Source organism: Sitophilus oryzae, unplaced genomic scaffold (genome assembly GCF_002938485.1).
Source record: "Sitophilus oryzae breed Bouriz unplaced genomic scaffold, Soryzae_2.0 scaffold_484_pilon_pilon, whole genome shotgun sequence".
Classification (NCBI taxonomy): domain Eukaryota; kingdom Metazoa; phylum Arthropoda; class Insecta; order Coleoptera; family Curculionidae; genus Sitophilus; species Sitophilus oryzae.
Genome location: NW_022147067.1, coordinates 799,460 through 813,955, shown reverse-complemented (window position 1 = coordinate 813,955; position 14,496 = coordinate 799,460). Strand labels below are relative to the sequence as shown.

The 14,496-nt window shown below is 30.7% G+C and overlaps 1 protein-coding gene across 1 annotated transcript in view; it reads right to left on the bottom strand.

Annotated features, from left to right (window-relative positions):
- Nucleotides 1-2,638: 2,638 nt before the first annotated feature.
- Nucleotides 2,639-14,496, bottom strand: part of LOC115886366 — a 47,493-nt gene continuing 35,635 nt past the window's right edge. The window contains exons 5-7 of the mRNA XM_030905467.1: nt 11,492-11,645; nt 9,294-9,435; nt 2,639-3,164 (exon numbers count right to left, since the gene is read on the bottom strand). Coding sequence (XP_030761327.1) covers nt 3,017-3,164; nt 9,294-9,435; nt 11,492-11,645 — 444 coding nt within the window. The 3' untranslated portion in view covers nt 2,639-3,016. The remainder of the gene's footprint in view (nt 3,165-9,293; nt 9,436-11,491; nt 11,646-14,496) is intronic.

Sequence of the window (14,496 nt, the reverse complement as noted above, 5' to 3'; positions counted from 1 at the left end):
GTTTACCGGCAGCCAGACGGGCCGCATGCTGAGCTAGAGAGCATAGTAAAATATATATCGAAAAGCCAGACGTCTTAAAATACTTGTTTTTCCGACGTTGCTAGCTCTCGTACTAATAGCTAGGCACAGTTTAAAAGCACCACAAACACAACGAACGTTCAAAACTGCCGTATCCACTGAACACCGGCCAACGAACAAATTCTTTTGAGCAAATCCCGTTTACTGACAAGCTTCGGAAAATGTTTGGCGCGTTCGGTTCGGTTCGGCGCAACGTACTTACTACACAAATTTGTTACAGCGCGCGGCGCGTTTGGTTAGTTTTTGAATTAAGCGAATTGTGTTAATCTTAAAAAAAAATAAAAAAGACACTTTAAGTTTAAATTTCTTTACTAGGAGACTTGGCAGTCGAAAATTGTTCTTTTGAAAACCATGTACAAGATGCGGAAGCAACTTAACAGCCGTTGTAAAAAACTCATCGCAACCTTATTAGAATATTTTCAACGGAAAAGCGGTAGTAATGGCTCTTAATGTCCGTTAAGTGCTGTTAAGAAGGTGGGTTTTGTTGCTGTAAAGAATAACTGTTTGTATATTTATAATCAATTCATTCTTGTTTCCTAAAATATTTTGTGTTAAAGAAAATACGTAAAAGTCGGCAACGCTGTGCCGGTGAAGCTTACTCACGTGACTAAAAGTTTATTTGGTTTGATCTATACTATATAACAATAATTTTATGCAAGAAATGACAGTATAGTTATAACTGTAGTAGTACTAATAAAATACTAAACGATGGAGAGTTTGACATATTTTATATTGGTATTTTATGTACAGGGTTGTTCACCACATACGACACGGAGTATTGTAGCTAAACGATTAGATTTTTACAAATTGTAAGTTTTGGGTTCGTTGTAGTACTATTAGAGCTACAATTTAAAAATATTTTTACAAGATACAGAGTGTCCCAAATAAATTAAAATATCAAAGTTATAATTTTTTAAATGGAACACCCTGTATATTATTACATTTTTAGTTTCTACGATTAAAATAAAGGTAAATTTAATTAAATTTTATCACACATAAACCTGTTGCTGTTTTTGAAATATTTTGCAATTTTGTGAAATTGCAATAAAAATTTTAAGGCTTCATTTCTCCAAGGATATCAAAGTTTTTATTACTAAATATTTACTGAAGTTTATTTATTGATCAGTTATTGTGTTGCAATAATAAAAATAATACTACCTCATACAGAGTGTCTAAAAATTTATTTCAAATAATTTCTAGCTTTAAACGGGAATACCTTCTCTATTTTAAATAGAACACCCTGTATATTTTAGGAGAATCAGACACTCAATTTAATTGTCTATCAAATTTTTACCTATCCTTTCAAGCTTTCGTAGAAAATGCATTTTCTTATAATTTAAACCTCATTATTTATCAATATACCCATGGAATATTGACATTTTAGATGGTTTTTAGAGCAACAAGTGTACAAAATGTACAGTTGCTGAAAACGATAATTTTACTAGCCCGTTTGTATGTATATACAAAAAGAAAATTGTAATTGAAAAAGAAATTTGTATGTATATACAAAAAGAAAACTATTTAAATCTTTATAAAAGAGTATACCTATTAAAAATACCATTATTTCCGTCCAAGTATTAATTAATTACATACTTAATTGTGTTTAGTTAATAAATTATTCTAAATAAATGTGGATTTGAATCAGAAATCAATATAATAATAAGTTATGAAAATGAACGTCGCTGTAAAATGAAATAAAATGTTTTAGGTGTTACTTTTTACCACACTGTCTAATACACATACAAAATTCAGTTTTTTAGTATTTGGAGCAATTATTATATTAATCAACGCAAACAGTCAATTAATATAGTTTGAATACTGGATTCATTTTGATTGGTCCTCTTTAACAAATATTTAAACAGTTTTTTATTATTTTTTTAATGAAATAAACGAACTATATCGACAATATTAGTATCTGTACACTTTAAAAATTTGTTACATCTTTAAAAATAATCTAAAATGTCAATATTCCATGGGTATATTGATAAATGAAGTCTAAATTATAAGGAAACGTATTTTCTACGAAAATTTGAAGAGATAGGTTAAAATGGTATAATACAATTTGATAGACAATTAAATTGTGCATCTTATTCTCAGATAATATACAGGGTGTTCCATTTAAATTAAACAAGTTATTGCCGTTTAAAGCTAGTAATTATATAAAATAAATTTCTAGACACTCTGTATAAGGTAGTATAATTTTGATTATTGCAACACAATAACTGATCAATAAATAAACTTCAGTAATTATTTAGTATTAAAAACTTTGACACCCTTGGAGAAATAAAGCCTTAAAATTTTTACTGCAACAATTGAAAATATTTCAGCTTAATCAAATGTACCTTTATTTTAATCGTCGAAAATAAAAATGTAATACTATACAGGGTGTTATATTTAAAAAAATACAACTTTGATATTTTTTATTTATTTGTGACACTTTGTATCTATAAAATAATTTTTAAATTGTAGCTCTAATAGTTCTTCAACGAATCCAAAACTTACAATTTGAAAAAAATCTAATCGTTTAGCTACAATACTCCGTGTCGTATGTGGTGAACAATCCTGTAAAAATGACTAAAACAATTTAAATCTTATTTTTGCAATTTGCAATAATAAAATTGCATATATTGTATATATAAAAAGTTATACCTATAAAAGATGCTTTAGAAATATTAAAATCTGACTTCTTATTGTTAATTGACTACCCATTTTGTGCAGTACCATTATAAACACAAGAATATTACACATCATAACAACTTACATTCACAACACATCAGTATACGATTGTCACATTGTTTCACAACATACAAATTTACAAAAAATTGGGAAGCTTACGTTAATTCTACGAACCCTTAACTAAGCTTGAAGATAAACTATTTGGCAGAAAGTCACTTTAAAATTTGTTTTAAAAAAGATATGTGGTATAAGGCATCAGAAGCTATACTTCGGTACTGACTGTCTGTATTCGTACTTTCTTCGTACTACCATTTCGATTCAGCGTCGGGGAAGTACCGCTAAATCCAGGATTCTGGATACCCAAACCCTCTTTCGGTTTGGGCTTTTTGAGACTACTTCTTAGAGGAGACCTGGAAAAAGAAAAAAAGGATTACTAATGTTTATAGTGATAAAATAAATATAAATAGCCTGTAATAATTTTGTTTATGATATTTAGTAAAAATACTATGGAAGGAATCTAATACTATTTTTATAATCATGAATTAGATAGATATGGAATCGACGTCATGATACTGCATTTTCTGGCAGTTTTGTATGAGTTTTGTATGACGTTTCATTTGACAAACCCCACTATGATTTGAATTTTTGCGGATTTGTTTGACAAAAATTGAAAACAATAGAAGCATGAAAGTGTTAAGATGCAAGCAAATGCGCGGAAGACAAAAAATAATAAAGATAAGAAACACACATGGCATTATAACAACAGACAAACATGAAATTAGAAATGAAATACACAAATTCTACGAACAACTTTATCAGTCTGTTATACCAAACAAAGATAGAGTACAAAAACACATTACAAACGCAGGATCAGAAGACTTGCCAGAAATATCAACCACAGAAATTAAATACGCACTTCAATAAATAAAAAATGGCAAAAGCCCAGGAGAAGATCGTATTACACCTGAAATGCTGAAGATGGGCGGAAAACCATTAGTGGATGCCGTGGGAGTATTGTTAAATAAATGTCTGATGGAAGGTACAATCTCGGACGCATGGAAAAACGCAGAAGTTGTGCTATTATACAAAAAAGGAGATTATACCAATATAGAGAATTATAGACCAATAAGCCTTCTCTCGCACCTATATAAGCTCTTCACTAGGATTATCAACAACCGACTGTCTACGAAACTAGATTCCTATCAGCCAATAGAACAGGCAGGCTTTCGAAAAGGTTTTAGTACCATCGATCATCTACAAACAATTAAAACAGTCATTGAAAAAACAATTGAATACAATATACCGTCACATTTGGCCTTTGTAGACTACCAAAAAGCCTTTGACAGCATCGAAACCTGGTCATTTCTAGCTGGAATGGAGAACGAGAGAATTGATTCCAGATATTATTCAATTATTAAAAATATCTATGATAGTTCAACCTTCCAAATTAACTTAGATGATGACCCAAAAACAGAAAAAATACCACTCGGCAAAGGCGTGAGACAAGGAGATACCATCTCTCCCAAGTTATTTACACTGGCACTGGAAAATGTCTTCAAGAAATTAGAATGGGAAAATAGAGGTCATAATATCGACGGGGTACACCTTAGCCATCTTAGGTTCGCAGACGATATTGTCTTGCTGAGCACCGACATTCAAGAACTAAATCCATGCTAAAGGAGCTAAATGATCAATCCCAGAAAATTGGCCTTAAAATGAACTTGAAAAAGACCAAGATAATGAGCAACAGTATCCATAACATTACCGTTGACAACGTTATTATTGAATACGTAGACCATTATATATATTTAGGTCATAAAATCAAGCTGGGTAAGGAGAACCAAAATACGGAGATCAAACGCAGAATCTCATTTGGAAATATAAGCGATGTTTTCAAGGATAAAAAGGTGCCCATCAACCTAAAGAAAAAGGCTTACGACTAGTAGTGGGAACTATCGAATGAATACTATCGAAACATTCGATAGTTGCAATTCATTCGAATAATTCGATAGTTAGTAAGAAAACATTCGTTGAAAACTATTCGAATAAAAATTATCGAATAGATCCGTCATCTGCCTTGAAATATTGTATTCTAGTAATCCGGCAGCAAAAACCATTCATTTATAAAAATCATTCATTTATGAAATTCATTTATTCGTCAGGATCGATTATAATAAAATATTAACTGAATTTTAGTTGTCGCCCGGCGACGTAGGTTTCTTTCCGAGGAACCCGACAGCGGTCGGTGGCAATGCTATGAAAGAAGCCGGCATCTTTGATTTTTTGCGGAGTCAGATATAGATAAGGACACATTATTTTTTTATTGAGGTGCTAGTATTTACACAGAAAATACATTATGAAGGGCGCTGTTGCCATATTTTGGTATTAGTTGATATTAGCAAAGAATATTATTGTTTGGCTTTAGTTAGTTAGGGATAGTATGTCTATATATTCTGCATTTTTTTTATTAATATTCTGTTGTTACACTGCAATAATACTTGTTATTTTGGATGTAGGAAAATTATTTTTAATGTTTTTAAGCAAAGACTGGTTTAATAAATAATAATAACAGTAATAATTTGTTATACATATTAACAACAAAATTTAAAATCATTTAATATAAATATTTTTTAAGTAGTAGCAAAATATAAACAACAAATTAGATGTCAAAATTATTTATATTAGATCCTATTTAAAAATAATATAGTCTCTAAATTTTTTGTGTGTGGCAACGTTGGTTTATTAAATAATAATAATTACAGAACTAATTTGTTATATTAACAACAAATTTTAAAATCATGAAATATAAACATTTATTAATTTTCTAAGCATGCAGTGTAATGGAAGGAAAATATAAATAAAAAATTAGAAATCAAAATTATTTATATTAGGTGCTTTATATTACTATTTAAAAATTATATTTACTTTTACTGGCATTTACTTTAAAAAGCAAATGAAATATTTCTTCGCAAAAAACTACATGTAAGAGAATTAGCATAAACAAAATACAAACATCGTTAACTTTTTTTTTAAATTGGCACGTGTAAAACTTTCATTTAAATTTTCTCACCCCATAGTTTGAGTTCGATAACCGCATTTACTTAACCACATTACTCAATATGATTATTAAGTTCAACTAATTCATATTATTAAAACATCTAAAATACAAATATGTATTTTTAAAACTAATTGTAAGTTCATCTCATCTCTCTTAAAAATTGCTACTTCTCAAAATTTCCCATTAAAAAATAGACCATATACCATATAAAATTAAATAATTGAAAGATCGGACTACGGAAAACCACACAAATTTTTTTTCATTTATTTTAACTATTTTAATAAACGCAAAAATAGCACAGTATTTATACGGCGAAGTTATAAAAATTTGGAAGAACTAATAATGCACTGACGCATACAAAAATCAAACGAATACTAAATTTCATTTATCAAAAGCATTCGATAGTCGTGGCTCAACAATAACCATTTAGTCGCACGGCGAGGTTGTCACATATGCTTTAGTATACAAATGAATGAATGATTTTATTCGAATAAAACCATTCGATAGTTGAAATCATTCATTCATTAACCATTCGATAGTCTAATTCATTCGATAGTTCCCATCGCTACTTACGACAGCTGCATTCTACCTGTGCTTACGTATGGCCTAGAGACTATGGCAATTACCCGAAAAACTACGAGTAGCACAAAGAGCCATGGAAAGAATCATGTTGGGAGTCACCATTAGGGAAAAATACGGAACACCCACATACGTCAAAAAACAAAATCAATAGATGTGGTTAAAAGAGTGGCAAGTCTGAAGTGGCAATGGATAGACCATGTGGCAAGACAGGATCCAGACCGATGGCCCCAAAAAGTCATCCTATGGAGACCTAGGGGAACAACAAGAAGTGTGGGCCGGCCAAAAAAGAGACGGGTCGATTACGTCAGGGCAGTGGCGGGAAGACATTGGATAAGATTCGCTAGAGATCGCGAAGCATGGAAAAACCTAGAAGAGGCCTATATCCAACACTGGATGGAACCAGGCTGAGAAAGAAGAAGAAGAAGAAGAGTTTGAGAAAACATCCCCCTTTAGAACATTTCTGTAATGGCAATGACTGAAAATTTTATTTGTATGACATTTTTTTTTATTATTTGTGTATTTGTATATTTTTTTTGTGTTTTTTGTTTTGTGAATGCTTTGTCGATGAAGCTGCTTTGGCTTTTTGTAAAATAAAGTGTTTTTTAAGGTGCGATAGATATAGTTTATATTGGCCATTGACCGCGTCATTCATAAAAGGATTTCAGTCGTCGGAAAAATTTCGCCGTTTGGACAGTTTGGCCCAAGCAGCATTTGGACGTCGGGACAACGTTGTGTCACGCGACCAAACGTCGGGGCGCAACGTCGGCACAACCTCGTGCCAACCCTAGTCTGCACTAGTTTGGAGAATAATTTTTGGGTCGAAACGACGTTGGATACCGACGTTGGCTAGAAGCCTAATTTAGTACAAACTGCAACGTTGTTTAAAATCCTAATTCACAGAAATACAAAACTAATATGGCGTCTAAGTCGCGTTTTATCCTAAATTGGGATAATTATAGTAAAAATATTATATTTATAATTTAGTTAGAGACATATGTCAGATGGCAGTGAAGGAAAACAAAACAAAAGTATTTAAGTGTGGAGGATGTTTGAAGATCATAATTATTGAAACACTTTAACCGACTCTGTAACTCGTTACCCAAGGTAAAAAGTTAAACGCAAACAACTTTATTGATAAATGTATTGTTTCTACTTTAAAAAATACTAATGGGCCTTGAAATTAAAGAAGTTTTAAAAATTTTCTTGAATTTTTTTTTTAGTAAAATGAGAATAATTTATTCGCATTCGAAAAAATTGTTTCCGCGTATTTTTTAGGGTCAAATATTTCAAGTTAATGTATTCAAAAAGCAGGAATTGCTATTTTAAGAACGAAACATTTTCTTATTTAACAACATGGCGGCTTTAACTTTGTTGTTTTGGAGATTAAGATGGAGTAGTTCGAGTAGTCGCATACTGGACTAATAAAGTCGCAGTTCGGCCTTAACAGGTAGTATACTAGTCGCAAGATTGCCTAATTTAGTCATTCTAGAGTCTAGCTTGTGCCGCCCTCTATAATCTAAATAAACGAGGAAGTGTCGGTAATATATGTCGATGTATATTTAAATTTAGTTTTATATGTACCTTTCTTATGTCCCATTTTAATTAAGTTTTTTTTTTATAAAAACAAAAACAGCACTGAACTGTCTGACTGAACAGAACAATGAATTGAAAATTTAAGATTTAAGGTTATGGTTCAATACAGTTGCAAAAAGGTAGTGACTCTACGTCCTACCAACGTAAGAATAAGGAAATCTAAACAACGTTGGAATTAGTAAAACAGACGACGTTTGCATAACGTTGGAATAGGTCCTGAAACTGACGTCGGAAAACTCTATATTATCCAACGTTGTAACTACGTTGTCCAAATCACCTAAAGATCACTTAAGCAAAAAAGGTTACAAGACAACGTTTATTCGACGTCGCAGAAGCTTCTACTTTGCTGTAGTACTAGTCCAACGTCGGCACAACGTTATAAAAACGTTTAAATTTATTTTAATACCCAAGGTAGGGAGCTAACTATTTTTTGTAACTAATCCAACGTTGTGTTTAGTAAACATGTGGTCGCAAGTCGTGAAAATGCTACTTGGGGGGTGTTTATAAAAACTCAAATTATAAAACAGCCTAGGTTTTTGTATCGTCTATCGCGTTAGTCAATATAAAGTAATATTTAAATTTTTAATATCGAAAGAAATCCCATCTAATTTGAGGTGTAGCACGAATTTTGGGTAGGTAATAATTCATAATTTTCTGGTTAAGGATAAATGATGAACTGTGGTTGACTGATTCTGGAATAGATATTTTAAAATAGACAACATGGTGTTTAGTTTGTGATATCGTACGGTTAAAAGAAAACAATTGCTTAAATTTCGAAAAATGCTTAGAGAAAGAACGCTGCATTGACTTAAAATATAAAAAATGTGAAAAAAAACTTTTAGAATTAATTGTGTATGTGTATATATGCATTTATATTTTTGTGACATTACTATTTATGTGTATTTTAAATCCTACTGTGGAAAATTTGTGTAAAGAATATTGACTGGATTTTTAGTGAAATGGCACTAGACCACCTGTTTAAAAATGTAAGGGTAGGTTTCATTTTAACAGAATTTATATTTATTTTTATTTTTAGATTTATTTCCCTTTAACTAAACGTACAAGTACCTTGTAAGAAACCAATTAAATTTAGGCGCGTCAGAGTGTGCGTCTTAAAAAAAATCGACGCAATATTTTTAGATATTGACCTCCCTACAATAATGACCACGAGCCGCCACTGGTTCTTACTCAAATCAAGGAAAATCTTTGATTGTTCTCAGTCGTGAGTTCGATTTTCAGAGATAACTAGTTATAATCGAGTCATTCTAAGATGAATAGTTTAAAATCATAATTAAATTAAAGGTACCTCGTCATGTTGACCGAGGAATCGACTGTAGAACCATTTGTAGAACCCATAGTTGTTGAAGTGGTGTTCATGGACGCCATAGAACCATTTGTTGCCACAGTGTAAGGCTTCCCACTGGCGTCTGTCATAGATATTCCCACACCTAAGAGAAAAAAATAACATTATAGTACAGAAATACACAAAATATACACAATTACAAATAATATGCAACTTGACGTAAAATCCACTATAATAGTATAAAATACAAAGCAAAATTTAATTTTCTTTATTGTAATGTGATATTTGACAAAAAATTTGTACTAAAACATTTGTACTATTTAAATCAATAACACTGGTTCCTAAATAGCATTAGCTGGTTTTTTTGACTACAAAGGGTTGAAAATATATAAAATAAAATAAAATACCGAAATCCAATAAAGCTAGCCAATTTCAGGCAAACAGGATATTGTCTCGCTGTAATTACGTCATCAGTGCTTTAAACATTTACTATAGAAACAGTAATAAATGGAACCAGTGCTCATGACATTGTTACAGTGTTGCCAGATTTTAGATCGCTTATTTAATTTAACTGTACTATTTTATTCTAATTATTGTAATTGTGGAGTTTTGATTCTTTCAGAATTTTGGACTTCCATTGTATAAAGACCATATACAGTATTATCGAAAAAAAAACGGCGTCCGTTGGCTTGGAAACGAACATCAATGACATATGTAAAATGACAATCCTCATTTCATAATCATCACCATAGATAAAGGACACCCTAGTACACAAACATAACGACTCAAAGATAACGACTAATAACATAATTTTTTGGAATCCCTTGCATATAATTTCTACAAATTATATCACATTTTTAAAAGCTCTAGGACAAAGAAATAAACGATTTAGAAAGTCACAAAGCAAGTCTAAATATAATTCTAGTAATCTTTCTTTTCTTTTTCGTATTTGTAGACGATTGCCATGAGAGCTAGCGCCGAACATCAGCCTTTTTTGTTACTGTATTATATGCTGAATTCATCCCACATATTTTTTAGATATCACATATCATAATACTAAGGGCTGGCAAAGGTTAGTCTTGGGTCGAGATTTCCGTATGTAAGAAAAGTACAATGCGTTTATAATGTGCTGAACAAAGAGAGAACAGTAAACACGTTGCCAAACGTATGAAATAAACCGAGAAACTGTGCACATTGCTAAAAGACGTGGAAGGGCATATAGCAGATTTGTCGCAGTCGACCGGTCAAGGGAGAGGGTGTCCGTGGAGCTTCACGATTTAATTTACGTCTCGTGATACTTGTTTATTTATTAACGAGTCGTTGGAATTTTCTCTATAGCTTGAAAATTTTTAAGTGCAAATTACAAACACTTGCATTTTTGGTAAAAATAAGTGGAATTGAGTTGGTCTTCGACAGTGGTCGCGTTATTAGAACTGAATTCAAAAAACGATATCTCGAAATTTATTAAAAATAATTGATTGTGTTTTTCAAAAACTTTCTTAACATTTCTGCTATATCCTCTTCGCAGACAGTATGTAAAAATCTTTAGAATAAATCTATAGAATAATCTAACCGAAAATCTTTAGAAATAAAAAAGTTACACGATTGCTGCAAATTGCTATGCACTAAAAGTAAATGGATGGGTTGTTTAAAATTTTTGAATGGAAAAAAACAACCTTATCGACTTTTTCTTATTTAAAAATACTGTAAATGATCCGATTTTCAAAATAAAAAAGTTTCAATGTCTAAAGTGGTTCTTAAGACATGGCGTTATGTGTTAAAAAGTTGAGTTTTTAAATTATCGCGATTACTGACGTTTTATCGTTATAAAAAAATGGACACCTTAATAATATCCTTATAATTCCATTTCAGATGCTTAGAAATATATCTAATAATTTTATCTAGTTATCTTTTCGAAAAAAAAGCCGTTTAAAAATAAGCGGTTTGCGATGGTGATTTTACTTTACTTGATAGGGAAAGACATACCTACCGGCAACGCTGCATCGGTCGCATTTCTCTCACTCCGGCTTAATAAGATCCCTATGCGATTTACTTCCACACATGTAAATACCGACCCAAAAGTAACAGTTGCCAGCACGGTATACATAAAAATTTAATGTGGCTTTACAAAACAACTTGACAATAAACACTTTTTTAATTTTTTTAAGAAAACATCTCTTTTAAATGACTGGAATTCTTACCATTCGTTCCTCTTTCTCTGAATCCAGGGTTGCCATATGTCGTGGATTCCACCGGCATGCTTACAGTGGTAGGGTCCCCACCTTCGCGCTTTGAAAACAGCATATCATAAAGGGACATCACAAAAAGGCAGGAATTCAGGACGATGGACAAAATCTACACAAAAAAATTAGAAAAACATTTTACAGGGTGGCTCAAATTGTATTCGGGAATTAACTTTTAATAATAAAGTTTCATTTTTATTTCAACTTTCCCCAAATAATTTCTGAACTAACGTTAATATTGGATGAAAATTGGTGCATAGAAGTTTTTTGATATGAAAAATTTGATTTTGATTTCAGTGTGACTCCCACTTGTGCCACCTATATATTTTTAATTGAAGATTAATAACTCTTCATCTATACCCTACCTGTTACCTAATAAATAATCTTACTAGTCACATAAGTATAGTTTTTCCTCAATGTTTAGAATGCACAGTACAAACTTTGTACAGGGTGGTAGAATTTGGTCTGTTTTAACAGAGTAAACCTATTTCCTGACTAGACAGTCATGGGCTCGATTTCTGAGACACGCTTAATGACGGAAACCGTCTGTTGATATTTTCACTGCCAAGTAAGATACGGGGTCTTTTTGAATTTTTTACCATTTGGAATTTTTTAAGCACAATCCAGTGGCGTAGCCTGTTTTTTCTATTCTTGCTCTTTTTGTCAGAAATAATAAAAAATATAATTTTTTAAATGGAAATCATAGTTGGCTATGAATTTAAAAATATGCTGGTTAACCCTTTCCAACCATATAAAGTTATGTGTATTTATTTCTAAGAATGAGAAAAAAATTAGGTTTTTTATGTTTGTATCGAGGTGGGCATTGATTTTGTGTTGACCTGGTTGCCTAATTATTTTTTATCACAATTTAATATTCTATATTATTATTTATCTGCATAATTAAAGACTTCTGAAAAGGTAAATCAACATTTTATATTAGTATTACCATTTACAATTAAAAACTCAGGGTTATAACTGATCTATTAAATGAGAAATTTAGAGAGAACTGGATTGGAACAAGGGGCCTCATATTTTGGTCCTGTGATTTAACTCCTTTCGACTTTTTTTATAGGGACAATTAAAATACCTTATATATATATAAGCTCTTTCCTTTATATATATATATATATATATATATATATATATATATATATATATATATATATATATATATATATATATATATATATATATATATATATATATATATATATATATATATATATATATATATATATATAAGGAAAGAGCCATTGGGACGAGAGAAGAATTGCAGAAGGCTACTAGGCAAGATTTTGGACTTATTACACCAGTTGGTCTAGTAAATTGTTGTAACTCTGCGCGCAAAATATGTTTATTGTGTATTCAACAAGGAGGTGTTGTCAAGTTTGAACATCTTTGATGATTTTTTTAGAAAACTATATTTGTCACTCAAAAATACGTTTTTTAGTTTTTTTCTTTGTTTATTTTATCGATTTCAATTGTAATGACTAATATTAATATAGAATGTTAATTTACCTTTTCACAAGTTTTTAGTTATGCAGATAAATAATAATGTAGAATATCTGAGGAATTATTTGAGTAAAAGGAATTACGGTGTACACTTTTCCCTCTGCGGTTTACCCCTCGGCCAGCAAGATAAAAAACCAAATATTTCTCTTATTCTTAGAAATAGATACCATAACTAAAAAAAAATAAATTAAATTTTTTATTTATTCTGACAAAAAGAGCAAGCATAGAAAAAAACTGAGTACGCCACTGGATTGTGCCTAAAAATGTGCGTTTTTACAGAATTTTATTATTCCCCAAAATAAAAAAATTATGAGCAATTTTCAAAATGATAAAAAATTCAAAAATACCCCGTATCTCAGTTGGCAGTGAAAATATCAACAGGCGGTTTACGCCATTAAACGTGTTTCAGAAATCGAGCCCATGTCATCTATGTCGGTTTTTCTCTATCTAGTCAGGAAATAGGGTTTCTCTATTAAAACAGACCAATTTCGACCACCCTGTAAACCAGCAAAAAATTTTGGTTTGGTTTAAAATTCTCTCTCGAAAAATAATGTTTTAGGAAAAACTACGCTCGAAATTATTGCACAGGGTGTTTTAAAGGTAAAGTAAAAAACAGTAAAAAGTTTAGGCATTGAAGTTAATATATTTATACAGGGTGTCCCAGAAATAAGTGCAAATATTTTAAGAGGTGATAGATCTCAATAAAAGAAACATATTTTCTCCTTATCGTTTTTTAAATAAGTCCAAAATAACGGAGTTATTTTACTTTGAAAATTTCCAAAAAAAAATGATTTTTTGCTAAAATTTTGAGAACCACTGGATCTTTTCTGGATTTTATTTCTTGTAAATTTAATCCAATACCTATGTCGCCATATTATCAAGAAATTATGTTTTTCAACTAAAAACTAAAAAAACTTCCAAATTTTTTTTTAAAAAATGTCTAATTTTCAAAAAATTTTTTTTTGCGAAAAAAACCTCATAGGCGTGTTTGTGGGGTTGAACTATACTACCAGTTAAAATATTTGCACTTATTTCTGGGACACCCTGTATAAGTATACAGTTTGCTAAAAAAAACATAAAAATACGACTAAAAGTAAAAAAAATATAACACTTTAAACTTGAGAAAAAAATTCCGTTGCGTTTTTTTGCATCTGAGTGTAGTAAGATTTTTAAAAAAAATCAAAAATGGGTTATTCCCCCCTCCCCCCTATATTACTAAAGTAAAATATGTACCAGGAAAATTGAAAAATATTTTTAATATTTAACACAAAACCTTCTAAAAAAAATATGTGTAGAAAGAAAAAAAAATACGTTTTTTTTTCATTTTCTGTTTTTTTCTTTGATCATTTTGTTGATTTAAAAAAAAGCAAGTTAATGTTTTTCAATTTTTTTCTCCTGAGCAAGTGAACGAAAAAATAACTGTATATTGCCATATATATCCTGGTTTTTCC